A 27,937-nucleotide genomic window follows, 5' to 3' on the forward strand; every position below is an offset into this window, starting at 1 on the left:
GCAGCCTGGCCATGAAAAGCACAGAGAACACAATACCTCACCGCGCTGTGCAGTTGTGAGTGCTCCTTACCATTTGGGCTCTGCAGGGTCAGTGCTTCTCCCCACTGCAACAAGAACTTCAGATTTTCCCTTGTTCTGCTTTTGTTGTTGAGCAAAACATAAATATTTGCTGTGATTGTAGGGGAAACAGAGTGTTTCATTTTATTTCTAGGCCATTAAGGTTTTCTTTTTGATTACTAAGAGTCCTCAGTTCACCTACATTACCTGTGCTGAAACGCTTATGTCAATAACTCGCTGTAATGACCCGTGCTCAGCAGGAGACAATGTCTGCTGTGGGTCAGTGATGCTGGCCTCTCCCTACACACGTCGTTGCTTCAACAACTGCTGGGGTCTGAAACCACTTGGCCAAACCCTGGTACACTTTCATGTGTTGACAGTAAGTTAAAACTCCCCTCAGAGAGCTCCTCCCGCTCTCTCCTCGCTGCAGGACCGAGAGCAAGGTCACTTCTCCCGGCGGTGCCGCTGCCGGTTGGCGCGGGGAGCGGCTCACGCCCCTGACACCGCCAGGACCCCGAGCCCGTAACGACCGTAGCGGCCGCCCCGCGATCGGCCCTCGCGCTCCGCCCCTGTGGGGGGCGAGGGGCGTGTCCTGGGCGTGTCCGCGCGGTTGCGCCGCTGCCTGGCGCTGCGCGGGTGCGGCGGCTCCTCTCGCCATGGCGGCCGGCGGCGATGGGGCGGGCGAGCGGCCCTACGAGCTGGTGGTGTTCGGGGCCTCGGGCTTCACCGGACAGTTCGTGGTAGAGGAGGTGGCGCGGGCGGCGAGCAGCGGGGAGCTGCGCGGGGCCCTGCGCTGGGCCGTGGCCGGGCGGAGCCGGGAGAAGCTCCAGGCGGTGGTGCAGCGCGCGGCCGAGAGCCTGGGTACGGGCCGCGGCTGGGGGCGTGTGGCGCATGGCTGTCGTCCGGGGATGGCGGGGCCCGCGCGGTCCCAGTGTCTGGGCCCCGTCTGCTCGGAGCGGACCGCGGGCGGGTGTGAGGGGAAGGGGCTGAGGGTCGAGGCGGAACGGGCCCCTGGCAGTGGGGGCTGCGCCGGGGAGGTGGCGGCTCGGCCCGGGGCGGGCAGGGGTGCGGCGCGGCAGGCGCTGTCGGTGACGGCGGTCTCCGGTGCGCAGGCAAGGCGGCGCTCGGGGCGGAGGTCGGCGTGCTGCTGTGCGATGTGGGCGACGCGGCCTCGCTGGCCGCCATGGCGAGGCAGACGCGGCTGGTGCTCAACTGCGTGGGGCCGGTGAGTGCGGGGATGCGGCCGGTGCTGCTGCGGGTTCGCCCGGGCGCGGCTGCCGGCACAGCCCGGGGCGGTGTCTGCCCCTCCGCCGCCGCTCCTGGGCTGCGTGCGGCCGGTGCTCCTCGGGGGCAGGGAAAGCAGCGGCGGCTGCCGGAGACCCGCTGCGGGGCTCCGGAGGTCCTGGAGCCGTCCGCGTGAAATGCAGCTTTTTGAAATGGAACCCAAAGTACAGCCGTATACCGTAATTGCCTGAAGATTTCTCACCAGAGCCTCCTGGTGCTGTAATTCATAGAGGCTTGGGGTTTTTTTACGTCTTTCACAGGCAGCATAGCAAGCACGGTAAAGTGGGGAGGAGTTTTGGGTTGGGCTGAAGTGTTTTAGGTGGCGTTCTGTTTGAAGACAGAGTTGGAAAAGAAGCCAGGATGACTTGCTGGTTTCAGTTCTTGTTCTCTTTAAACCTCTCAATGTCACTGTTTCCAGCGCGTTCAAGAGGGGATCAAAGTACAAGAGCTGGAAGTTGGGTCATGACAACGTCTTTGAAGTTAAAGAGTATTTAAGTAGAGAATATGCTGGTAATATGAGTGCAGAAATCATAAATTGAGATTAGATATATTAGATTGGCCTTGGCAATCTTCTCTTAGAAAAATACAGTGGAGTAATCTGCACAGGAAACTCATTTACCAGCAATGAAATTTGTTATGCTGTTTCTTCTCCCCGCCTCTGAAAATATACAAGAACTGTTAAATTTTTGCCTCACTTAGCAAAAGGATTAATCAAGCCATCAAGCATCAAGCAATCAAGCCATCAAGCATTTAATTTTATTGTAGATACATATGCTAGATAAAGCACATTGGGTGAGTTGTGTTGTGTGGGTTTTATTTTGTTACGTGTGGTGTTCTCTCCTTCTATAGTATAGATTCTTTGGAGAGCCTGTAGTAGAAGCTTGTGTTGAAAATGGTGCAAGCTGCATTGACATCAGTGGAGAACCCCAGGTAGGTGACAGCAGAAAAACACTCCCTTATATCAAGGATCTGTTTAAGGAGTATTTGTTTAGTATGTTTCTGCTAATGTTTTTGAACATGAAGGCAAATTACGCCTCCTGATCTATACTTTCAATATGCATTAATTATTTTAAAGTACATTGATGTATATTTGTTGTATATTTTTCTTACTTTTAGACAAGAGCCTCTCAGGTTCTGTCTGGAAATCCAGGATTTTTGAGTTCTGCCTCAATTCTCAGTTGTGATTTCGTGTAGGAATTTTGGTATATCACATTTCATTGCACTTCTCTGACACTTTCATAGCATAAATCAGGAATAATATGTATCTATCTAAAGATTCTTCTGAGTGGTTTAAAGTATGACAGTGAAGTGCTGATGGCCAAATATGGAGTTCTGCTTAAAATATTTGTTCTGACTTTGTTTTAGTTTCTGGAAGGAATGTACCTGAAATACAACAAAAAGGCTGCAGAAAAGGGAGTATACATCGTTGGAAGCTGTGGCTTTGACTCTATACCAGCTGATATGGGAGTACTCTACACCAGAGACAAGTTGAAAGGTGACTTGCATAAACATGACCTCATGCTGAAAAAGAAATATGGATGATTCTTTCATCTGGTTTCTTAAAGGAGTAGCACTTATGTGGAAACTTTCAGTCTGTCTTTTGCCTGCCTTTACCAGCTGACCACTTTCAACCAAATCTGGTAATGAAAATTTAAAAGTAAATTAGATTCCCATTAGATTGGAGAAGGTTGTTCATTAGGTAGAGGAGGGATTCAAGGTAATGTTACTCACTGAGAGAGCAGAACCTCTAGGCTGCTCAGCCTGTGTTGTGGATGTCCTTAGGCAAACCTCAGCACACTGCCTCTTGTGGAGTGAGAATCTTGTGGGGCACAGACAGTGGGGACAGGAAGGCGACGGGAAAAAGATCGCAAATGAGTAGGTGATCAGGTTTTGTAAGTTGTACAAGCTGCATACAATGCCTTTTTCTTTAAGAGGCGATAGGTAGTAACTGAAAGATAACTGTATTGGAGAAAATATTTGAAATTATTTAATTCTGTGTAAATCATGCTTGATCCTAATCTCAAATGAGGATACTGCATTCATGAGGTCTGATTTTCAACTGCAAGGGGTAATAAGAGTAGCCAAATGTTTTGCTTTTATGTAGTATTAAAATGGCTATTTGTGGGATTGCTTTACATTGGAGCGTGTCATCAACTCTCAGTTTAAGAAAACAATCTGGATCTGATTGGAGGGGGAGGAGTGGCATGGAAATGAGTATCTCATTGCTCATGGGTTATAATTTGATGCCCAATACTAGATTTGAATGAAGATGTTTTATATCTCTTCCTGTTTTTACTTTATGGTATCATTTCCTGTCTATCCAGTTGCTTGCTGTGTTGAAATTTGCCCGTACAAGTACAGTTTTACAATCTCAGAAGGAACTGAGCAAAGCAAAACAAAACAGAATTAGGAGTAGTTGTTTTGTTTTGCTGTTCATCACAACTAACCATTCTCTGCAGAACTCAAGATATGCTAAAATTAAATGTTTTAGGATAACTTGTGTGGTTCAGGTTTTTTGTGGGTTTGATTTTTTTTTTGGGGGGGGGGGGGGGGGGGGTTGTTTGGTTTGGTTTTGTGGGGGATTTTTTGGTTGGTTTTGTTTTGTGACTAGAAAAGGTCTACCAAAATCCTTAAGTCCATCTCCGGTTTCACAGCCTACACCATCCTTTACTTTGAAACTTGGAGGAAAACTAAATATGGCTCTTAATATTATTTTCCTTTTTCTAGATTTGATTATTTACATTATCTTGTTAACTAGATAAGACAAACGAAAAATTAGTAAAGATAATATTGGTGACCCTTATTGAAGTACTTTACGTTACAAGTTTGATCCTTGCTAGGTAAAATAGCTGTGGAACTTAATCTTAGCTTTTTGTACTTTGAGATGAAGATGTGGCTTTGCCTTTTCAATGTCAGTGTGCTGCTATTTGAGCCTACCAGAGTGTACTCTGGTTTTGTGAACTAATGACTGTATATGCCAAGTAATGTTTTCTCCTCCCTTAAAGGTACGTTAACTGCTGTTGAAAGTTTCCTGAAGGTGAAATCTGGGCCTGAGGTGAGTTGGGTTATACCTTGGAAACTCAGAGGTATTTGTGATAACATCACTGCAGCCCCTTAGGATAACTGTTGTTACATTATTTCAGACCAGAGAACAAGCTGACAGTTCTTTGATGATGAGTCTAAGAACTTTATTCTTCAGGAGCTAATGAAAGTATCCCAAGCAAATGCCCTTTTGTAAGGTTCAGTTACATAGGCTGTCTACCTAAGGTTTGTTGTGTTAAGCTATTCCAAGAAATAAGTTTTTGCAGAGATGTGGGAAGGAGTCAAGTAAACTATAACAGATGCAGAGTGTGTTGGCAATAATCCTAGTGTTTGGCTGTTGGTCTTTTTTCTGTGGTGGGGGTTGTTTCAGTATATTTCAAGGCATGTAAGCATTATACATATACATAATAATTGTAATAATGTATAATATATGTAATAATTCTAAGGTCATTATTACAATAATGCAATGATGACCCGAACCAAGCTGGTGTTGGTGGCTGACAATCAACATATTTCTTTACCAGTCCTGAGCACCTGAGCATCTTGACAGGTGGGGTCCAAGTCATAGGCTGTTCTTAGGAACATCTGGAGAAGTGGAGTAAGCCCATAGAATGGGAGAGTAATATCTGTTAAAGGACAGGGGATAATAGTTTATGAGAATGAATGAATCTTTATGGTGGGTATAAGGATGGTTTAAGTATGTAATATAAGTTGTAAGTGTTGGTAAGAAGGGATTTCAGTAATGAGAATTAAATGCAGTGGGATGGTTAGTAGATAGATATACATACATACATACATACATATACATATATATATATATATATACATGTATTAAATTATGTGGGACCTGAGCATGATGCAAATTGTGTGGCATAAGGGGTGCAGATTGTATTTGGTCTGGCTGAGATGGAGTTAATTTTCCTAATAGCGGTCCTCACAGTGTTGTGCTTTGTGTTGGTGGTTAGAAGGGTGTTGATAACACACCGATGTTTTGGCTACTAGTGAGCAGTGCTTGCTCAGCATCAAGGCTGTCTCTTCAACATTCCCCTTTCCTCACCCAGTATGCTGGGGGTCGGCAGGATCCTGGGAGGGGTTGTTAGCCAGGACAGCTGATCCAAAATGACCAAAGGGATATTCGATACCATACGATGTCTGCCCAGCAGTAAAAGCTAAGAGAAAGGAGTAGGAGTGGAGGGCATTTGTTATCATGACTTCTGTCTTCTGGAGCAACCACTATATGTACTGAAGTCCTGCTTCCTGTGAAGTGGCTGGACATTGCCTGCATTTGCAAAGTAAAGAATATATCTGTGGTTTTCCTTTGCTTCTGCCTGCGGACTTTACTTTTGCCTTATTAAACTGCTTTTATGGTGACCCCCGAGGGTTTTTTTTCCATCTTATTTTCCCCCCTTGCTGTCATGCTGAGGAGGGGGAGGTGAGTGATAGAGAGGCTTGCTGGGCACGTGGTGTCCAGCCAAGGTCAACCCACCACATTTCAATATACTTTAATTAATGTCATTGTAACATATTTGTAATAATTGTGATAATATTTAATACATGTAGTAATTTTAAGGCTGTTACTAAAATAACACATGAAAGCTTTGGCTACTGAATTAACTCCCATGATATGGTATGTCACAGGGTACTTGTGTACATGACGGGACCTGGAAGTCAGCTGTTTATGGCCTTGCGGATCAAGACAACCTGAGGAAGCTTCGAAAAAAGATAGGATATGCCCCTGTTCCGGTAGTTGGTGCAAAACTTAAAAGAAGGTATAAGAAGCCTAAGATGTGAAACATGGCATCTCCTAACTGTTCCAGTATTTATTATATGGCTTGTTAACATATTATTAAATACTAAAAAGATACATTTAGGACTTTAGTACAATAAGAACGCATGGATGCTCATCTAGTAGAATTGTACATGTGTTCTGCTTAACCGATTTGTTCATTTTTTATTGAAAAAATAATGTCTCCCTGCATTTACTGGGTCTCAAAGTTCTAAGAGACTTGTAGTGACATGGCAAACTTTGGGTCTGGCTTTCAGTGGTGATGAAAAGAACAATAAAAAATGTGAAAATATTCTTCTGATTATCAAACTCATCCTTGCTAGAGTGCATGGAATTTTGAGTTGAGATGGTGATAATTTGGAGTGGTTAGCTTTCAGTGAAAAGAGAGATTGTCATAAAAATGCTTGAGAAAAAGCCAGTCTTGGCAGGGCTGTTCTGATCAGTTTCTTGCAGTTTGCATGAATGTTTGAACCTTTTTTCTGAATTTTTTTTTTTTTTCCCCCATTTGCAGAGGTCTTGTATTTTTCAATCAGGAATTCAAAGAGTACTGCATTCCATTCATGGGATCTGATGCTTCTGTGGTGAAACGGTCTCAGCGTTATTTGCACACAGAGTTGCAGGAAACACCTGTAAGTTACTATTATTAGTATACTTTGTCTGTATTACCATTATCAGTGAATCTTTCCTTTGTGTAATAACTGTTCTTGGTGCAGATCTGTGTAGTAGGGTTTCTGTAGTTAGGTGAATAGTGAGGACTGTGATGTGCTTTTGCTTCTATAGAGGAGGCTTGTTCTGTTGGTCACCTTTGGAAGCTGCGTGACCTGATGTGGTCCAGGTTCTTCTGTGTGCACGGGCTGTTTCATGCTACTTGATACTCTGCCTGATGAGCGTGGTTACTGCTGCTTGCGTCATTGTTACGGGAGTCTCTTGTAGGGTTCTCATGCTGTCTGATTCCTGGGTATGGATTTGTAGGGAACGGAAGCCTTGAGTCACAGAAATATTTGAGAGGTAGGTTCCATGATTTTGGGGAATGATAAGTATGTTTAATTCTGTTTCTGAGGCTTTCTTTCTTTGTATGAGTAGAGTTTCTAAAAGCATCATAATTCTAGTCTGTGCAACTACAGTCAGGTCAGCGTAGTGTAGTAAATATTCTGGTAGAGAATTCATACACTGCTCATTTGTATCTGGAGATTTCTTCGACGCTTGGGTCTCTGGTGTGGAGAGTAAAGGCAATGTGAAGTGGTGGTGGTAGAAAAATGTTTAGTTGGTTTTTTTTTCCATGGTTTCCTGAGAGGAGACCAGCACCAACAATCTGTTACAGCTGGGCAGAATCACACGCATCTGTTGTTGAGAGATGAAGGTGAGAAAGCACTCTAAAAATATGCTTGGGAACTACTAAGAAGAAAGGCTTGCCATTGTTATTGCAGAATTTTAAAGCAAGGCCTTGGTTTCTTTTCAACTAAAACACAAAAAGGAGGAAAGAATATCTGAGGAAAGAAGCCTGAAATCAGATACCAAAGCACATCTTTCTTTAAAGTTTTCTGCTCTTGTTTACCATGCTCGTTCCCTCGCCGTTCTGTAGTTGTATTGTCTATTCATAATGAATTATAAAATGAAGTATTATTCAAAGAATTGTTTAGAACTAAGAAAGTTGTTTAAGGCCCTATTTAAACAGCTCTCTATAGTATCAAACAATTGCATCATAATTTGGGGGTAGATTTCTTTTTACAAATGAATTGATGCAAAAATTTTAATGCAAATTATATAACTGAAAATGTGTTTGCTTCAGGTGCAGTATGGTGCTTATGTGAACATAGGTGGTCTTGGCTCTGTTATCAAGCTGATGTTTGCTGGCATTTTATTTCTTCTTCTTGTGAAGTTTAGCTTTGGAAGAAAACTTCTGGTAAAAGTAAGTGTTCAAGACTCAAAAGAATTAAGTGTTTGGGAATTTTTTTTTTTCTCTGTAGCTTATTGTTGGTCTTGTCTTTTTTTTTTTTCTTTTACTTTCTTATTATGTAGTACCCAGAATTTTTCTCTGCTGGACATTTCACAAAGGACGGACCAACCCAGAAACAGGTAACCGACTGTTTTCCATTACAATTATTGAACACATTTGTTGTGGTGGTAGAATAGTAATCTAGAGTCAACTGCTTAGTTTCAAATGATGCCTAAATGCACATTTTCTGTGCCTGTTGAGATAGCTTTGAATATTTAAATAATCATCGAAGTAAGTGGAAGAGACCGGAGAAAAAAATGGATCATGTTGCTGGGTCTGATATATTTGCATGGCTCGCTCACTGCACTCAAATGATGATGGGGAGACTGAGTAGTGAAAGCGTTGGGCTGGAGGCACTGAGGTGGGCTTTAAAACAATACCAGTTCCAAGAAGGTGGAAATGATTAAAAATTTAGATGAGATTGCACCTTTTAAGCAATACTCAAAATAATGACTCTCATGTTTATATGGATCATAGTATTTGGCATAATAGATACTCATATTTACTACTTGTGCTTGCCTGATGTGAGTTACTGGTTTGGTGACTGCACTTGTCTTGGCCACTACAGATGGATGGAACCTCTTTCACAATGACTTTTTTTGGCGAGGGTTACAGTGAGGGCCAAGATCCCCAGAATGGAAAACCAAATGTAAAGATCTGCACCGAAGTCAAGGGGCCAGGTATGTATGTTAGTAGCAGCTAACTGCTTTTTCCTCACATTCCCTGCTCTAAAATAGGTTTATGCTTTCATGGCTATTTTCACCTTCAAGGAGTTCTTGCAACATGGACAAAGTCAACAGCCTTTATAGAGTATTACCTTGGATACTAGCATTCATTGTGACCTTTTTTTTTTTTTTTTTTGAAGTAGCTAATTCATTTGCGTTCTTGTCCTTCTCATTCTTTCTACTAGATGATCTTTTGAGGTCCCTTTCAATCCCTGACATTCTGTGATTCTGGGACTTTCCCATTTCCATTTCTGCAGAGTAAAGCAGTTAAGGCAGAATGCTTTAAGGATGATTTTCAGTTGCTAGAGCCTGGACTTACTATTTGTTTATTTTGTGTCTGCTGTGAGTGAATTTAAACAGATCTGGCATGGTGTCATTTCTAGCTATAACATACTTGTGTTCAGACCATTCCTTTGAGGGGAGATGACAGCTGAAGTAAAGTTTGGAGACAGTAAGAATGTGTATTCGGAAAGGAGTTAATGAAGCATAGCTTCTTTAAGTAACTAGAGATGTAGCCAAATCTGCCAGTCTCACAGCAAAAGCCTGAATTTAAGTATGGGATGGGGAAAGCTCTTGCTGTAACAGTGTTCTCTGTCATGGAGAGGTGATTGCTTGTGGTTGTTGTCGGTTTATAGGCCTGTATTTGAAGCAGTATTTGTCCAGATTAGATCTTAAGGACTTCACCAGCTACTGGGGATGATTGCCAAGTAAAAAAGCTGTTCTTAGGTGGGGAAGGCTGTTTCATTGCCAACTAGATTATCCTTCAGCGTGCCGTAGGTAAGAGCAAGATTACATTCTGCATCTTAACATGCTGTTCATTGTTTGTTTGGGGTTTTTTTTTTGGCAGAACCTGGCTATGTTGCTACACCAATTGCAATGGTTCAAGCAGCTGTATCTCTTCTGGAGGATACAGCTTGTCTGCCTAAGCAGTAAGTACTTTCACATGCAGTACAGCTTGATCTCCCTTAAAGCTACTCTGTGTGTATTTTCTCTTTGAAAATACACAACTCATAAACCTGTGGATTTTTGTGTTACCCAAATGGCTGTGCAAAGGAGATACTTCACCATGAGCTGATTTAAACCTACTTATCCTTCATCTGCTTTTCAATTTGAAAGGATCTAGTCATAGGTTTTTGGTAATGCTTTTGCAGCATCTATTCCATCAGTGTCTGTAGTTTCAGTTACTAGAATGGTTTCTATTGAGTTTGCTGGATGCAGAAATGGAACTATGAATATTACCAGCTTGCTCTCCTGTGGGATGAAATGGCTTTTTCTTTCTTGGGTGGGAAGACACATCTTTGACTTCAAAAAAAAAAAAAGGTGCCGGTCACCACTGATGTTTTTATCTTCTCATTTTCAATACAGAGGTGGTGTATATTCTCCAGGAGCGGCCTTCTCCAAAACAAAACTGATTGATCGCCTCAACAAACGTGGTGTGGAGTTCTCTGTTATTAGCAAGCCTGAAGTCTGAAGTCAGGACATGACTATATGAACTAACACCTTCCCTGGGTCTAACTCCAATAAAACTTATTTGGCTGTAAAAGCCTAATCATAAAATAGTTTCACTGTGGTATTCTTTACAGAGAAACAGAAGAAAAATTGAGTTAAAATACTATTTGCTATAGTGAGCAAACCCGTAAAGGGTATTGAGTATTAATTAACAAGTATGTTAAATCTGTGACTTACTGCGTACTAGTTCTAGGATTTTGTTTAATCTCTTACATTAACTTTTCAGTTACTACTTAGTGGAACCACTATGGCACCTGCTTCACAATTAACCACAGCTGTCTCACTTTGCCCCATTTCCCAACTACTAAAAGCAGGCAGGCCTTGGATAACAAGTGCCTTAGCAGCCGAAACCATTAGTTACTCCCCATGCCTGTTGGGGATTGGCGCTATTACTTTGTGGTGTTCTTACATTTAAAGCCTTGATGCCCATAATGAAATAAAAGAGGAGGAGTTGTTTCTCAGAGTTTAAGGCATAGTTTTGTCTTTTTTTTTCTGGTTTATTATAAAGATCAGCCGTCACTGAACTGTTGACTTGAGGTGCATTAACTTTTTTCCTTACTTGCTTGCATGTAGTAGGCTGTGCTAAAACGGGAGAGGAAGTACTTGTAGGGTTTGGCAGTAGGACAATGGCGAACAGTTCGGTGGCAGGGCCCGCGCGGTCCCAGGGTCCCATGGCGAGGCAGATGTGGCTGGTGCTCAACTGCGTGGGGCCGGTGAGTGTGGGGATGCGGCCGGTGCTGCCGCGGGGTCCGCCGGGCGTGGCTGCCGGCACAGCCCGGGGCGGTGTCTGCCCCTCCGCTGCCGCTCTTGGGCTGCAAACCTTCCTGCCACACTGTCATTTGAAAAGGTACTGCAGGAAGCTGAATCAGCCATTGGGAGCCATCACAGCTCCTAACAACACTTGAGTAAAAACTGCCAAGGTCACTGCTTGTTTTGATGAATATGGTCGTGCAGGCACGGGATGCTACAGAAGGTCTGATTTCAAATTCCAATTCTCAATATAAGGGTTTTTTTTAATTAAAAAAAAAAAAAATAAATGAAATCACAGTCCATAAAGCCTTTAACTGTAAAAACCAACAACAACAGCCCAGCTTACCCCAGCAGTCCCTTTTGCTTCCGAGTTCTCTTCCCTGAAATATATTCTGGGTTCCTTTGCTCGTAGAGGAGGAGTGACTGATCGTCCTGGAGATGCAGAGGGAGTTGCCAGGGGTGTGGTGCAAAGGCTGGATCTGAGAATAGACTGAGGAGTAAACCCCGGAAAAGCAGAAGCAGATGTGGCCAAAACTTTAGTTTTCTATGAAAATAAAAGCTTTTAAAAAAAAAAATAAATTAGTGGTTATTTTTTGAAGTGCTTTTAATTTAAAACCACTTAAATCTTCTAAACAGCTTCACTTGTCAAAAGTATTAATTTCAATTACACGCTGAGTTTGTACCAGCAGGGAGGACAAAGTTTAGTCTCTGTACTGCTCTTTTTCCAAAGGTACAAAAATCTTGATGATAATAACCTGTGCTTTTTTGTTTTGGTGTTGTGGTTTTTATGCCAACATAAAATGTTATTTTTCAAATTAACTTCCTGAAGAAAGAAGGATAAGGCAGCTTGTTGTCTGCAATATTCTCTCCTTTCTTCTCCTTTTTCCCTTTTTTTTCTACCCTGGATAAGCTGTTTGGGACCAGGGAACTCTGTTTCCTGGACTGGCTGCTCAATGTGGATGCAATTCATGAGGCATTGAGTATCACTTTTTTTTTTCCATTTTATGTATATGACTAGTAGTGTATTAGTATTATTTCGGTATTGTATTAAACTGTTTAACCTCAATCCCTGAGTTTTCTCACTTCCCTTTCAATTCTTTCACCCACTTGGAGGGTGGGGAGTGAGTGAGCAGCTATCATGGGTTTGATTGTTAACTGGAGTTAAACCATGACAGTCTCTTTTGGCTAAAATCTGGCATGAGAGAGGGGCTAAAGTTTTGAGGTTTGGTGTTTTTATTGTTATGACTCAAGTTCGATTTTCTTGGCAAGGTACCACCTTGAAGGGTTGAGAGAATCACAGGTCTGTGTTCTTTGGGCATCATCTAGCAGTGGTAAAGCAGAATGCATTTATCATATTGGTTTAAAAATTCTGTGTCAAGCCTTGTGTCGTCATGCTCTCTGAACTGTTCTGCAGTACCTTATTTGTTCCAAGCATATTTTACCGGTACTTTTGTGCAGTCTGTCACTGCTGGAATTTGGTCTACAGTAATGGTTTCGCTGTGTGGCTCAGCACTAATTGAACTTAAGCCAATAGTGAACTTATATTCATTATTGTTGTACCTTGAGAGCCCTCCAGTGGAAATTAAAGATAATTGTACCTCTGTTTTTTTTCCATTGGATGAGCCAGGCTATAGAAGAGCTATCTAACCACACCTTTCCTTTTTCATTAGGACGGAGTACGGAAGTTTTTGAGAACTTAGAATATCCTTGGGGATTTGATCGTACCCTGTTGGTATTGCCGGGTTTGCTGAATGTGTGTCAGTTCTTGCTGGCGATAACATTATTTAAGGAAATAAGGCTAATTAGGACTGCAGCTACTCCAGCTCCTGTGACAGATGTTGCATCTGCCTGAGCCTCAGTGACACACAACGCAGCTACTGCAGCTCCCACACAGCCACTGCATTTACTCCGCCCTGCCATGTCTGGCACTGCTGCTACTCCAACCCTGACAGCAGGTACTGCAGCTACTCCAGTTTTGGTGACAGCCACTTCAGCCACTCAGTCCCCTGCAGTGCACACTGTGACTATCCAGACCGGCAATAAGTCAAGCAGGTGAACAGCCTGTGTCAGCACCAGTCACCCTTGTAAAGAGTCACAAGAAAGACTAACATAGCAAATGAGGATGAGGGAGTGTTATCATCATGGCAGGGGGCAGAGCAAGAGATAAGGATTGAGTGGTTATCTCAAAATGAGCTGTGAGATATGCCAAGAGATTTCAGTCATCATGAAGACAAAAATACTGTAACATGGCTGCTCCGATGCTATATATCAGATAATGGAGCCAGTGGTCTGGAACTAGAGGGTAAGGAAGCTAAGCAGCTGGGATCTCTGTCGAGGGAAGCAGCCCTTGGCAGGGTGATTGAAAAGAGAAAGAATCCTGCAGCCTCTGGAGGCAACTCCTGACAGCCACAAAGGCAAGGTATCCCTTCAAGGATGATGTTGTATGTCATCCAGGGAGGTGGAACACTACGGAGAGAGGTACCCTCTGCCTGAGAGAATTAGCTCTGTGAGAGATAGTTTATTTTGGCCCAGGCAGTCAGGACTAAACAGATCCAGGTGAAATCAATTGTAGATGACCCATGTGGCAGAAGTTCATTTAGAGTGCACCACTGTCATGTGCTATGTCCTTGGCAGGAATGAGGTGGACAAGCACAGGTACACAGAAGGTGAATGAAGTAGCTGACCAACTTTGGGATTTAGAGAACAAGCTTGCTACCTCTTTACAGGCCTGTGTTTCAGCTGTGGAGAGACTGTCTGAAAAATGTGAAGAGTGGTTTGAAAAGCTGTTATAGGAAATCAAGGAAATCAGATCTGCTTTCTTAGGAATAAAATGGCAAGATGAATGTTGTCAGATCCCAATGTCAGATCAACCAAACAGCAGCTATGTCTCCACCAACTAATAAAAAGGAGACACAAGCTTTCTTGGGTGTTTTACGTTTCTGGAGAATGTACATTCCAGACTGGTCAGATTGTGAGCCCTCTCTATCAAGTGACTTCTGTGTACTGTAAAAGGAGATAAAGTCCCTGCAGTGCATGTGAAAACTATGTTAGGGAAGGCAGTCTGGGTTACTCTTGCCTCAGGCAAAGGCAAACCCATTCCTGGGATTGCTTTTGCTCAAGGACCTGGGAGCCCCTGGTGGGTGATGATGAAGGATGGAGAAGTCTGATGTGTATCTTGGAGAGATTTGATTCTGGGTAGGAATGCTCAATATTGAACTGCATAATGTTAATTGCTACATAATACTGTAGGCCATACTAACTGTGTTCAGTAAGCGTCTTTCGGATTAACGTAGTGATGATGAAACCAGAGCTGGCTTCAACAAGTGGCACCTGGCAATTTCCTCAAAGTTGACATCTTTAACCCGTGAACTGTGGGTATGAGCTGCACTAGATACACCATCTTTCCCACGCTGGAAGACTGTTGTGATAAAATGAAGCTCAAACTCATGAACTAAATGAATTCAATGAATATTTCAGAAGGAAGGCCCATGGACTAAGGGAATCATATCTGTTTGTATATATGTATATGTGTGTGTGTGTATATATATAGTAGTAGTAATTAATTAGAGTGTATTAGTAATACCTAAGCATGACATAAATGATAGGCAATAAGGGGTGGAATGTGCTGGTTGACTTAAAATGAGTTAATTTTCTTCATGCAGTTGGAAACTCTTATTTTTTGTAGCTAACATGGTCATCGTTTGGATTTCATTTGAGGACAAGATGGCACTTTGGGCCAGAATTAATATCCTTTGTCATGTGGCTTTCCAGTGTTTTTGTGTTGATAAGAAGAGAATGTAAGAACTGTTACCTTAGCTGTTGTCTGCGAGACCAAGGCCTTTTTGGGCTTTCTATCTGCAGATGTGAAGCAGCTGGAAAGGGGGGCATGGATGGAACAGACCTTGACTGACATCCAGGCTGATCAATGAGAATATTCCATGCCATTAGCATAATGCTGTGTATTTAATGACAGTGTGGATTTCTGGCTAGGAAGACCTGTTCCAGCTCAGGTCTGTTTTGGTTGAGTTCCATTCAGGAGTTCCTTTAGTTTGCTCTTTTGAAATTCTGTCATCTTGCAGTTGGCTTCTGGGCCTTTCTGCCTATTTGGCCTTTTTTCTCTCTTTCCTCAGGATCAGCAGTTTGGGACCAGGCTGCTCTCTTTTCTGGACTGGCTACTTGACATGGACAGAGTTACTGAGGAATTGCTTTAAGAATCACTTATTTTTATGTTTTATTTTCATTTTCTATGTATTTTTATTACTAGTAGTATATTAGTATTATGTTATTGTATTGAACTGTTTTAATCTCAATCTATGCATTTTTGTCTTCTCTTTCAGTTCTCTCCCCTACAAGGTTTTGATTGCTAGCTGGGGTTAAACTAAAACATCACCTTCACTCAAAAAAGATTTGACAGTATTTGAAACAGTTTTAAAAGAGGACAATGAAACAAGCTTAATGATGTGGACCATATTTAATAAGAAAAAAAAAAACAGTTATAATTTGGAGAAATCACAACTATTTTGTTCAGGTAGGCAAAGGCAAAAAGAACAGCACCAACAAGATAGGTCAAGTTTTATTTCCTTGCATGATAAGAGTTTGATGACAGTGAATATAAGTGCAGTTGAACACAATAACTAAAATTCCTGCATAAAGCCATCACTGGATTTGATAGAGACTGGCATCACTTAATTGACATCACTCAGTTGTCATTCACTTGACCAGATTAAGAAACTGAAGCAATAACATTCTTGCTTCTAGGTAAGCAAGACAAACTATACAGAGCTATTGAGCACTTAAATAATGATGTGGTTAATCTACAAATTGCACCTAAGTGTATTGAAAAGTCCAATTTTAACTTCCTTTGTTCCATGCAATAAAAATCAAGTGTGTTTCATGAACCCAGACAACTTGCATACTACAACTAGCTTAGAACTAAGCTCTTCAAGACTGTTCTCAACATGCTGCTTCTGAAAGGTCTGTAGATACAACAACCACATGATACTGAAAATATTTCACAGTTTCAATCCCACAGTGTTTGTGATAAAATACTTTGGTGTTTTCATTTTAAATGTAGTTGGCAGGCTTTTGGTTTGCTTTGTTCTTCCAGTTTTCTTAAATTACAAACCTTAACCACAGGGGGAGTCTCTAGTAGATTCAGTTGTGTTGATCCTGAAAAGTTCCTTTGTGAGATGGAACTGTGCAGATTTGATTTCAAGGGGCTGGATGCCATGAATGAAGCAGAAGCTCCACATGGCGACTGCCAGCAACCACCCTGTGCTGCAGAACATGAAGGAACAGGATGAACCACCGAATGCAACAATCTATGAAGAGACACAATTGGGAATATGAAAATAAATAAATAAATGGGAAAAAAAGTGTTCAAGAAGTATAAGAAGATAAAAAACTGAAACATGAAAAAAATGCAGGTGAACCCTTACTGTTGGGGTGATGTTATCAGGCCTATGAACAAGTGACAGGCATTATTTTTTTTTTTACTTATTTCTTAACATTTCGTACTTAATTTCCTAAATCACTGCCTCTGTCTTTAATAGATGTCAATCTAAATGTAAATTCAACACTGAAACTACAGCAAGTGTATAGCGCACACACACACACAATGGGAAGCAACACCTTTTTGAAATACTCACACTACCTGGAACATTTTTGTGAAAATTTTGTAGCTGGTGTCCCAATAAACGCACCGGGCAACTCTGCATCAGGGAAAGGTTGTGTCAGGACTGGTGGTTCTGTAACTCTAGGACTGGAATTAAAAGGAAAATTTCACTGACTTTCATTCCCCAGAAGTCCAAACATCCCAGAATTCATGTTTATTCGACCATAGCACCTGTAGGAAAATAATCAGACAACTACTAGCCTCTTTTCTGCTCTTAATAATAAAAAGAAGCAGAAATAAGCCAAAACTGGGCAGAAAGTAGTAAAGGATTACTGTTTGATCACACAATCAAGTCTGTCATACTCTGTACAACAGTAGCTTTATGGCAATCATAAGTTTCAGCTATCTGACATACTGTAAACACATTTACCATAATGTAAATATATGTATTTGCGTAAATAATATTATCATAGCAGAAAAACTCTCCAAATATTATTTATCATGTTTAGATACCTAAAAGCCTTTACACTGTATGCGCAAAAAAGCCAACCAAAGCTCCCTTCAGGTGCACCTTCCCTCCGAAACACTGACATAATTCCAATGGATTTTTCTCTCTCTCTCCGAACATGTAGGTCCAGACTAAACTTTGTTCAGAGGCTGCTTACCTATCATATCGTGAGAAACTGGGTTTCTGCTCATTTCCTACCCACACTTCTCTAATTTTGGATAACACATAACCGATGAAAATACACACATTTCCTGCATTGGCTTTTGTTACTGTTGATAATGGCTTTGGTCTGGAGACTGGAAAGCAAGAAGGAAAACATATCAGCCTTGTGTAACCAAGGTGATGGTTACTTCCCCTAAAACTTACCTTCTCTCAGGACTGATGAAGGCAAATGGTAAAGCTCAGCTCTTTCTGCCGCCAGCTTCCTTTGAACTCTAGGAAGGATCTTGCCATATTGGTCTAATACAGCATTTCTGACAACTGCTTTGTCTCTCAACTGAAGATCACAGTCATTCTGATGAATGAAAAGCATAAAGCAAGAAGTTAACTCATTAAAAGAAGTTCATTGCACAGAACTATCTGTGCTGTTTTGAAGTAGTGGATACATTTCCTCTAGAGACAGAGTAAAATCCACCTTATGTTTGATTCACTGGGAGACTGTGGTTCTGGAAAACACCAAGTGCATCACAGAGTCGTAACAGAAGTTCACAGACTCCCAAATTTGATTTGGCTATTCTGAGAAATAGAAGTTAGATATGGATTTCTGTCATAAAACTGGTAACATTAAATTCACACTGTATCTTTAGGAAATGAAACAAACAAACAAACAAACAGAACCCCCAAAAACAACAAAAAGCACCACACCAAAAACAAACAAACAAAAACACACAAATTTTTACCTGTGGATCAGCATATGCTCTGCTCTCAGCTATAAATATAATGTTTCAGGCAAGATACAAGAGACAAACTACAGCATACTCTTCATTCCACAGAAAGCAGTGACTTTCAATAATTCACACAATACTTAACATCAGTATTTGAATAACTGAATTACAAGATTGGCTGAGAGAAAATATATCTATTTATTTCTCACACGCAAACAAATTATTTGAAGTGGAGTCAATGAAAGTCTGTAATATTTCATATATAACTTCACAAGAGTCACTTTGGAGTAGTGAACTATTTTGTTCAACTTCTAGGTTTGGTGGTAACTTATTTCTGGTAGTTCAAGTAATAGTACAGAAAACAAAGCAGGATTTTTAGTGACTACTATCAAAACCCATCAGTAACACATAACTATTTTAAGTGGAGTAAAAATGGTCTGAATATTTAATTTGTAATTTCATAGAGCAGCTTTTGATTTGTGAAGTATTTTGTTCAACTTTTAGGTTCAGAGGTAGCTTAAGGTGTAGAAACTTATTCCTAGTTGTTCAAAGAAGGGTACAAAACACAAAGCAGGATTGTTAGTGACTACTACCAAAACCCATTAGTAACACCTAACTGAAGCTTGCACACTTGACAGAACTTTAACGCTTACCGTAGGATTAACCTTCATTGACTGATGCAACTGTAGTGCTGGGATATAGTTGGCACGCTGCAGATGGTGGACTAAAAGAAATTCACGACTCTGGACACCAGCATTGGTCTGTAGAAACTTCTCCAAACACTCCTGTGAGAAATAACGCATTGCAAAAATCTAGTAGGATTCTGCCTCTTCTCTTTTCAAAGAGGTGATTATGACTTTTTTCCTTGTCCACACTTACTTGTTCAGTCTCTGTGAAAGGCAGCTTCAGCAAGTCTTCCATTAGGCCCATCTCCTGACAGATTTCATACATGTGTTTTAACAGCTCTTCCATGTTTAACTTGGTGGTATGTTGCTGCAACAGACCCCAAGCCTCCACCAGGCACCTGAAATTCATTTATTTGAGATATAAAGGAATACAAATGGTATAACCAAAAAGATGCCCCAAAACTATTGTGTTCAAAGTTTAAAGGAAGTGTAGGTGGTTGTGACTGGTATTATTTGTTCTCCACCTTTCACAAGACTTGAAGGCCAAGCAGTGGGATGTATTTCTTTACCTATTGGACAACAGCACGGTGAGGAAAAGCCGCACTTCACTGCTGCTTGACACTGGTGGCTTCATCATCTGGATGTATCTGAGCGCTCGCCTGTGCTCTCCCTGGCACATGAGGGACTGAAGAACTCTCATATGTTGCCATGACACACTTTTGATTGTAGCTGGATGAAAGAGCAGGGCCAGTGCACTCTGTGGTAGGTAGAGATCAGCTTTGTTAAGAGATACACATACACACATGCAACAAAAATAGTCAAAAGTTTCTTAAGTAAGGGTGCGTTAAATGAACTGACCGTGACCGTGACCAACTAACAAAATACTTGATACTGGACAAGTGCTCAACTGTTCTGCTGAAAATAACCTACATGGGTGGCTCTGTGAATTCAAATATCAAGCATTATTAAAGGTGATGTCTTCTTTGGTTTAATCAATTTCACATGATAACTTATTGCTGAAGACATTGTAGCACTATTACAAAAAAGCTTCTAATGTTTTAGGACCTGTTATTAACTAAGCACCATTTAAAACAAATAGTTTATAGACAAATGTTTTGTACTGCAATGCGTGTGTTATTAAACTGTAACATACTTACTTCATAATCATTGTGATCTAGAAGCCAAAAACCTTGAATAAGCTTAACAAGACCCCAAGGGATAGCGAAGGCTTTTGGAAATGAGTCAGTTGAAGTTTCTGTTTTAGTTGGAAAGGAATGCTTGATATCCAGCAGCAAGTAAATTGTCTGGTATCAAGTATCTAATTAAGGCAAATAAATTTGCAAGACAAAAAATATATCACATTGCACTTAGAAAAGACACAATGAAATGAGAATATAAAAGTGGTAGGAAGCAGAAAACACAAATGTCTTAGCCTTGCCATTTAAGCTGTTATAACCTGAAAACAGTCATGTCCTAACCAGAAAATTGCATTCTGGGTAAATCACCAGAAATTGTCTTTGATTTCTCTAAGGCATTCAGAAGGGTAAACTTCACATATTTAACTACTTCCCTTATAAACTCAGGCTCCCTCTTTAGTAAGTGGAGCTACCAGCTGGACTTTCAACAAATTTGAACATCCAGTGCTTCATTATTAAAGAAAACAAATCCTACTGTTGTTGTTTTTTTGTGTTTTTTTTTTTTTTCTTCCTCATTACCAGAGTATATTAAACAATGTAAACTATGGAGTGCTTACGATAAAGCTTAGCTCTGAATGATTAAAACTGGGCTTAAACCACTACGTGGATCACTCATTGATAGTTTCATTTTCTCTTTCTGACATCCCTTTTTAGGGCCATACTCTCAGAAGATGGCCTGGGGTAGCAGTTTTTAAATCTCTTGCTCTCTAGGATCCCCTCTCAGGATAGGCAACAAACAGCAAAAGCAATTATCTACATTTTAGCAGCTTAAAAATCACTATTTTCTCATCTCCATTTATTATTCAGTGTGCCTGCACTTTCAAGAAAACAAAAGCAAGACCTGTTAGGTGTGCTGGAAATGGGATGAAGGTGTAATAAAAATAACTAGAAGGGATACAATTGCATGTTTGTAGCTTTCTTCAATGCCTTCTAGCAAGTAGACATCTAGCAGTGCCTGAAATGAAAAAGATTTTTTAAACCTCTTGTCTTTCCTAAATCGTTGGGTTTTGGGTGGGGTTTGGAGGGGTTGGTTGGTGTTTATTGTTGTTTCCAGAGAGCAGAACACTCACATGTAAACTAGCAGGTGGATATTTCCCAGTTCCTCCTTCATCTCTCTGCCACAACTTCTCAATTTGGTCTCCTAACTGGGAAACCAGTCCATCGATCATCAAGCAGTCAGAATCCCATTTTCCTCTGCAACAAAAGGTACCAAGAATTCGGACAGAGCCATATATGGACTAATTCCAGGCTCTCTGTGTAACACGTTTCCTCCAGTCAAAACAAAAAAAAAAGCTCCCATGAGTCCAAGAAAATAACAAACATACAAAGACATTATGGTGACTTGAAATGCACATGGAAGACATTTCTGAGTCAGATGACAGATGCTTGCTAGACCCTGTTCATCTATTAGAGGAGTTCCAAAAAGAAATCCTAAAAACTCTCTTAGAGAGGGAAAAGTCGCAATAACCTTTTAGGTTCCAAGTTTTCTTCTAATACCAGGAAGCATAAACAAAGTGTTTTAAGCACCAAAGTAACCGCTCCTATATTGTCTGGCAGAGGAAAGGTAACAGTATCAAAATAGCAGGACTATTCTTCATCACAAATGTAATGCCTCAAGTTGGAGTGTTCTAATACACAGCTGTGTGACAATGTAATGGAAATTTCAGACTTTGTTCTTGGCACCTCACTTTTGCTACTGAAAAAAAGATATTTTCAGAAAGCTAGCACACACAGGTAATTTTAGTATCATCTTGATCAGTGTTTATGTTTCTATACAAATACCATTTCAATTTGGGGTGGCTGAACTTTTAAAAAAATCACATTCTTCAAAAGCCCATCACAGTCTTCTGCTGTGACACTACCCTTTAGATCCCCGAAGATAAAAAGCAGCAGAATTACACCAACTTACTTGTGAGTAGGAGATCTAGGGAAATACAATTTTTATCAGCTATTACCAGTTAAGTTTTTAAAAAAGTATGTGTGGGATATTTGAGGGATTTTCTTGAAGTTAATGGACAATTGTTCTGTGAACACTGGCCTTTGCTGAATTGTAGATACCAGATCCTATACTAATCACACAATCTTTTTCAGCAAATTATATAGTTTAGACAATGAATAAAGTATGCTACAAAAAATGATAGCAGCAAATGGTACTAAGCAGAGGTACATATAAACATTTTGACATACGAAAGTAACCTCTGTGTTGTGCAGAACACGCGCGTCACTGAAGTCAAGAGTATTGCCTGCAAAGGCATTAAATGTAGCCAATTCAACTGTGGATATGAACACCATTCACTTCCTCTTCTGAATTTGCAGTGGAAGTGTTCTGAAGTTTTCCTGTAAGTCTTACCTTGATAAACGCTCAAGTTTCTGTCGGTGACCAGTATAGTAGCTCTGAATCAGAAGATAATTGTAGAAAGGTCTAGACAAACGCATATCATCATCTACAGGCAAGAAAGTAAAAGCAAGTTAGAGAAGTAATATCAGATTTTTATACTAAAATTTTTGACTCAAATGACAGACAGTCATACAAGTTACGCATCAAGAAGGACAGACAAGCCTCCCATTGAGAACAAAGCCAATCTTCTTTCTGCCTTTGCTCAAAATGGTTCAAGACACTTATTGTCTCAAGTGCCATTTCAAGGTATGATGTAGCATTCAGTACTGTAAGTGCAAGTTCACCATTAATAAAACTGTTCTCAAAGGGAATGTTTTTTTCAATGTCAATGTCATGTAAGCATTTGTAAGACAATTAAGGATAACAAGCTCAAAACATGCAGGTAATGCTTTTACTGTAAAAGCAAGCATTCAGGTACATGTTGTTTAATAGTAATTTGTTTAATATTGCAAGTATTTCAAGCTGCAGACACAAGCAACTCTTTGAAGTCAGAGGCTTATTGTTATTTCTAAAAACATCCAGGAAAGAAACTGCTTCCAGTATTCTACATTATGTATTTGAAAAAACAGTTACCTCTCAATTTCACCAGCAGACCTACAGCATCCACTGACACTGAAAAACATGACTTGTTCACAGCAAAATGTTTACAAAAGCACAGCTAAGCTTGTGTTCATATGAATCATGTACTGCATGTTACTCCTATTACCAATGTACAAAAGCTGACGCTTACCTAAACCCTCTGGAAGGAGACTGGATCGACAAAACCAGGCGACCACTTGTGCGTACAAGGAAATGAGGCTGATGACCATGTGCTTGTTTGTCAAGTCTGCAAAACCTGAAAAAAAGGCATAAGATTATTTGTGCTATGCAATTCTTTCAGTTTTTACAAAACTCCCTTCATCAGACTACATAGAAAGTCTCAAATTAGCATGGACAAAAGATTTCTCTTGGCATTTTTCACCCTGTATCACCTTCTTAATTGAAGAAAAAGCCCACAGTCACCACCAAAACAAAAAACAACCCCTACAAATAACCAGATTCACTAAAGGCTAAAATATTACTAATAATGAAAAAAAGCCTGAACTCTTAAATACAGTCATGAATAAGACGTTATTTTTTCATGTAGCAGAGATTTTTAACACAGCAAAAGGATATTCTTTCCCCCCTCCTCAATATACCACGAACAACTGATATTGTTGAAAGCTATAGAAGATCAGGCAACTTACTAGACAAGTTATTTATTCTTCCTGTTTTTTAGTAATTTACAATACCATATTTGCATGCATTTGTAAATTGCTAGCTAAGTATTAATAAGAACAATTTTCAGCATTAATACATTTGATTGCTGTCATTTCAGCCCAGGTGGTTACACAGCTTCTTGCTGAATGTAGCCTCCCTGACCCACTTGCAGGAACTCCACAACAACCTGTTTCCCTGAACTCAATGCATATTAAGGGGTGGTCTCAGCCTCTCAGACTTGAGCCCCTTCTCTCTCCCAGCTGAATGTGACTGTCTTCCAGTCATCAAAACCAACAAAAGCTCACGTTTCCACAGTTACAACCCAAGCATAATTACAAATCTTCATCAAAAAGATCAATGATATAGTAATATTATTACAAACCTTTTTCAGTAAGCTCTTGTGCTTCTGTTAGAAAACAGTTTAAGACTGTCCTAAGGCTGCGCAAATGCAACTGGCAGCGCTGAAGAGCCTGTAATGCCTGTGGGTCAGTAAAGTTGCAAGAGCCATCAAACAGTGGAACACCTGTACAAGAATAAATACTAAATTATTAGCCTACAGAGCAATTTCAGAGTTTCAAAGTACACTTAAAGGACCACATGTAATATTATATACTCACAGATTACTGAATAAGCTCAATTAGAATAATTTTATGTGCATAGAATTACTCTAGTAGTACTCACATATTTGGTCAAATTCAGCTTTTGTATAGATCACTTTGTTCCATGTCCACTGCAGAACAAACCGTAAGTTAGCAGCAGAACTTGGCTGCTCTTTAAAGAAAGAAAACAAAGACGACATGAATTGACAATTTCAAGCAAAAAATATCTATCACATGAAAACAATGTAAGAAGTGTTACCTTCTGATGTCCAATGTTTAATGCATCCAGTCAGAATTTCTAAAGAACCTGTCTGGAAAGCAGCTGACAATATCGCTTCTAACTGCTCCTCCTAAACAGAACAGATAAAATAAAATGAGAATCTTACATACTTGCAACATCTGAACCATCAACAGTAAGCATTTGTTTCTAACTGTATAGTCATTTAGTATTACAATATTTTAGTTTCATAATTGTTTCTTCTGTTGTGCACTAATAAGCTATTTTCTTTACATCATAGGAGACTGCATCTAATTTTGTAGACTAGATGCTGGGAGCAACACAAAGTTATTAAAGGGAAATGTATATAAATAAATACAATTCATAGGTGTCGCACTTTTGTGGAAAAAGATTATGCTCTGAAGACTGAGCATTGAAATCTCCTACATTTCAATCACAGCACTTTCTTTGACAATATGTTCCAGTATCTTCTGCCAGCATGACAAGAATGAGCACATGAAACATGGGAACTGTAAGTCAGAGTCTGCAATAAAGCATGAGTCAACATTTGGGGAAAATGTTGCTGATGGCAAAGCCAGGATTGCAGGACACTACTGCAGCCAGCCTGATCCCTCTGCCACCATTCACAAGTAGCAGAGATCAAGTTCCAAGTGGGAGAACTTATGTGTTGCAGTTTCACTGGGTTTGATCATTGTGATTATTATCACTTGTGATCATTTCAAAGTGACAACGGGATGAAGTTTTGCAGTGTATCCAGGGGCTCCAGAGAGCAAAAAGCCACAAAATTTGATGAACATTCTGGCTTAGCTTAATTGTAATTATTTAACTGGTGTTTTTTATGAGTAACCCATCATACCAATAATACAGATAAATTGGATTGGTGAATAGCATCTTTTAAAAGCCTTCGATATTCAACTGTTTTGATAGGTGCCTTCAGCAATGCTGTAATGCTGCACAAGAAAGGAGGAATGATCACAGAATATTATCATGAGGAGCAATTTCAGAAGAGGAAGAAGAAGACAACCAGCTGATATATGTGAAAGAGCAGAAAAAGGAGGCAACCAAACAGAAACATCATATTCAAGACAAGTACAGGACAGGATAGAGCAGTGGGGATATACTGTGGAATGAACAAAGAAAGGGGGTACTCGGCAGAGCACGCCTAGGAAGCAATAACCAGGAAAAAATTGAAGTAGGAGATAAAATAGGTAGTAAACTATGCTTCTGTAGGAAAGGGATGAAAAAAGAAGGCTGCAGATCCTAGCCTGCCCTGCAAGCTATGTCAGAATCTCTCTGCAATTTCCAGGCTCCGCACAATCTCCTGTCACTGAACAATTTTAAATATTAATGCAAAGTTGAAAGAAATAATTATTTTTGTTAACTTCAGTTTAGGAGAATAGTATCTATTGCTTATTGTTGCAATGTTTTTGCAAAGCTTGTGCAAAGGAGAAGGGAAAAAAGAAGACCAAAGACAGAAGCCTTGAAGAAAACAGACTTTACTTTGAGAATTGGTGGCAGAAGTGAAAAATTGAGTGTAAGAGGAAAGTAGCTCAGAGAGGTTCAACAGTATCACGAGCACAGCTGGAAATTATCCCAGTGTGTAGGAAGGACAGGTAGGCAGCAAGAGACCAGCTCGACTAAGTGTGATGTTCAGTGACCTCAAAGACGAGAAACTGGTTTTGCAGGGTTGCTCTGTAAATCAGATCAACAAGATGATCTGGGTTAAAGAAGAACACAAAACCAGGCTTTGTCCTTCACTCCCTGACTCTTTGTTTTTTGTTAGGCTGAGTTGTTTCACTGATACAGCTGATAGTGTAGGCCTACAAATCTGCACCACTCAAGGAGTTGATGTTGATGCTTCGAGGTCAGGATCTCCTGCTGCCTTGGAGGTGAGATGTTTAGAATGTATTCACAAAGGACATTAATCTTCACTACAAATCTGAGACGGGAAAAGGCTGGCTAAGCAGCAGTGATTTGAAAGAGCCTCTGAGGTGGAAGAAAAAATCAGCTGCATCTGCATCAATAGTGTGACACTTGCAAAACAAACAAACAAAAAAGGCAAATCTTTGGGCATGTAGAAACTGGCATAAATTCATGCACATCATATAACCTTCTCAATCGATTTGGTAAAGACTAATGTCAATGTGGGGCCTAGTAGCAGGCACTATATTTCAAGAAAAATATAAACCCACTGGAGAGTTCGCAAGAGAAAAAGAAAATTGTATATATGAAGTGGTCTATGAGCAAAGATCAAAATAGTAAGTGCTTTCTAACCTGGGGAAGACTGAGAAGATGCATGGAAGTTTCCAACTTTTTATGTACTCTCGGGGATTATATCTTTTACCAATGTCCTCTAGAAACAGGAGAGACAAGGTATGGAGCTGAAACTACAGGATGTGGAGATCTAGCTTCTTGTCTCCAGTCATATGCATAACAAAGTGCAGGAGGTGATGGCCTGGGGAACAGTGTGAAAGTGTCTGTCACTAGAGGTTGTTAAAACAGGTTACACAGCCATCTGTCAGGAATGTTTTACATATGGCAGACATTCCCTGGGAGAAAGGGCCAGCGGGCAGGATTCACGAGGTTGCTTCGCAAGTGACTTGCTGCAAGCCTCTGGACTCCAGGTGGGCAGCCTGGCCATGAAAAGCACAGAGAACACAATACCTCACCGCGCTGTGCAGTTGTGAGTGCTCCTTACCATTTGGGCTCTGCAGGGTCAGTGCTTCTCCCCACTGCAACAAGAACTTCAGATTTTCCCTTGTTCTGCTTTTGTTGTTGAGCAAAACATAAATATTTGCTGTGATTGTAGGGGAAACAGAGTGTTTCATTTTATTTCTAGGCCATTAAGGTTTTCTTTTTGATTACTAAGAGTCCTCAGTTCACCTACATTACCTGTGCTGAAACGCTTATGTCAATAACTCGCTGTAATGACCCGTGCTCAGCAGGAGACAATGTCTGCTGTGGGTCAGTGATGCTGGCCTCTCCCTACACACGTCGTTGCTTCAACAACTGCTGGGGTCTGAAACCACTTGGCCAAACCCTGGTACACTTTCATGTGTTGACAGTAAGTTAAAACTCCCCTCAGAGAGCTCCTCCCGCTCTCTCCTCGCTGCAGGACCGAGAGCAAGGTCACTTCTCCCGGCGGTGCCGCTGCCGGTTGGCGCGGGGAGCGGCTCACGCCCCTGACACCGCCAGGACCCCGAGCCCGTAACGACCGTAGCGGCCGCCCCGCGATCGGCCCTCGCGCTCCGCCCCTGTGGGGGGCGAGGGGCGTGTCCTGGGCGTGTCCGCGCGGTTGCGCCGCTGCCTGGCGCTGCGCGGGTGCGGCGGCTCCTCTCGCCATGGCGGCCGGCGGCGATGGGGCGGGCGAGCGGCCCTACGAGCTGGTGGTGTTCGGGGCCTCGGGCTTCACCGGACAGTTCGTGGTGGACTAATGTGTAATACATGTAATAATCACAAGGTCATTATTAAGATAACACAGGAAAG

The 27,937-nt window shown here is 41.0% G+C and overlaps 2 protein-coding genes across 4 annotated transcripts; one reads left to right on the top strand and one right to left on the bottom strand.

The window, feature by feature from the left end:
* The first annotated feature begins 654 nt into the window (after nucleotides 1–654).
* SCCPDH (saccharopine dehydrogenase (putative)) lies at nucleotides 655–10,868 on the top strand. The gene is made up of 12 exons (XM_065057923.1): nucleotides 655–918; nucleotides 1,170–1,282; nucleotides 2,191–2,271; nucleotides 2,707–2,836; nucleotides 4,347–4,396; nucleotides 6,022–6,152; nucleotides 6,681–6,798; nucleotides 7,959–8,078; nucleotides 8,189–8,245; nucleotides 8,734–8,845; nucleotides 9,738–9,819; nucleotides 10,256–10,868. Exons 1-12 carry the CDS (start codon nucleotides 714–716, stop codon nucleotides 10,359–10,361), a joined length of 1,305 nt encoding a protein of 434 aa, XP_064913995.1. The 5' UTR covers nucleotides 655–713; the 3' UTR covers nucleotides 10,362–10,868.
* Nucleotides 10,869–11,422: 554 nt separating this feature from the next.
* On the bottom strand, nucleotides 11,423–27,834 carry LOC102093216 (protein ELYS). Of its 3 annotated transcripts, XM_065057913.1 has the most exons (17): nucleotides 27,344–27,834; nucleotides 27,150–27,248; nucleotides 24,473–24,563; nucleotides 24,296–24,385; nucleotides 23,997–24,137; nucleotides 23,106–23,210; nucleotides 22,328–22,421; nucleotides 21,048–21,171; nucleotides 20,876–20,932; nucleotides 19,939–20,085; nucleotides 19,351–19,538; nucleotides 19,035–19,179; nucleotides 18,809–18,940; nucleotides 17,638–17,785; nucleotides 17,429–17,567; nucleotides 16,803–16,910; nucleotides 11,423–16,470 (listed from the first exon to the last, which is right to left on the bottom strand). In XM_065057913.1, the coding sequence occupies exons 2-17, from the start codon at nucleotides 27,150–27,152 to the stop codon at nucleotides 16,209–16,211; spliced, it is 1,974 nt and encodes a 657-aa protein (XP_064913985.1). In that variant the 5' UTR covers nucleotides 27,153–27,248; nucleotides 27,344–27,834; the 3' UTR covers nucleotides 11,423–16,208. The 3 variants fall into 3 exon arrangements, with proteins under 3 accessions (XP_064913985.1, XP_064913986.1, XP_064913984.1); XM_065057914.1 differs by lacking the exon at nucleotides 27,150–27,248; XM_065057912.1 differs by having other exon boundaries at nucleotides 27,150–27,834.
* Nucleotides 27,835–27,937: the final 103 nt, after the last annotated feature.

Source organism: Columba livia, chromosome 3, assembly GCF_036013475.1.
Source record: "Columba livia isolate bColLiv1 breed racing homer chromosome 3, bColLiv1.pat.W.v2, whole genome shotgun sequence".
Taxonomy (NCBI): Eukaryota; Metazoa; Chordata; class Aves; order Columbiformes; family Columbidae; genus Columba; species Columba livia.

What these genes read in the sequence shown, in the direction of transcription:
- SCCPDH (XM_065057923.1), top strand. Translation starts at nt 714, where the DNA reads ATGGCGGCCGGCGGCGATGGGGCGGGCGAGCGGCCCTACGAGCTGGTG. An exon ending in GCGCGCGGCCGAGAGCCTGG is followed by an intron (nt 919 to 1,169) that starts GTACGGGCCGCG and finishes TCCGGTGCGCAG; the next exon opens with GCAAGGCGGCGCTCGGGGCG. An exon ending in CAGAGTTGCAGGAAACACCT is followed by an intron (nt 6,799 to 7,958) that starts GTAAGTTACTAT and finishes TGTTTGCTTCAG; the next exon opens with GTGCAGTATGGTGCTTATGT.
- LOC102093216 (XM_065057913.1), bottom strand. An exon ending in AGCTGAATTTGACCAAATAT is followed by an intron (nt 24,138 to 24,295) that starts GTGAGTACTACT and finishes ATTCTTGTACAG; the next exon opens with GTGTTCCACTGTTTGATGGC. An exon ending in TTTTCACAAAAATGTTCCAG is followed by an intron (nt 16,471 to 16,802) that starts GTAGTGTGAGTA and finishes GTCTCTTCATAG; the next exon opens with ATTGTTGCATTCGGTGGTTC.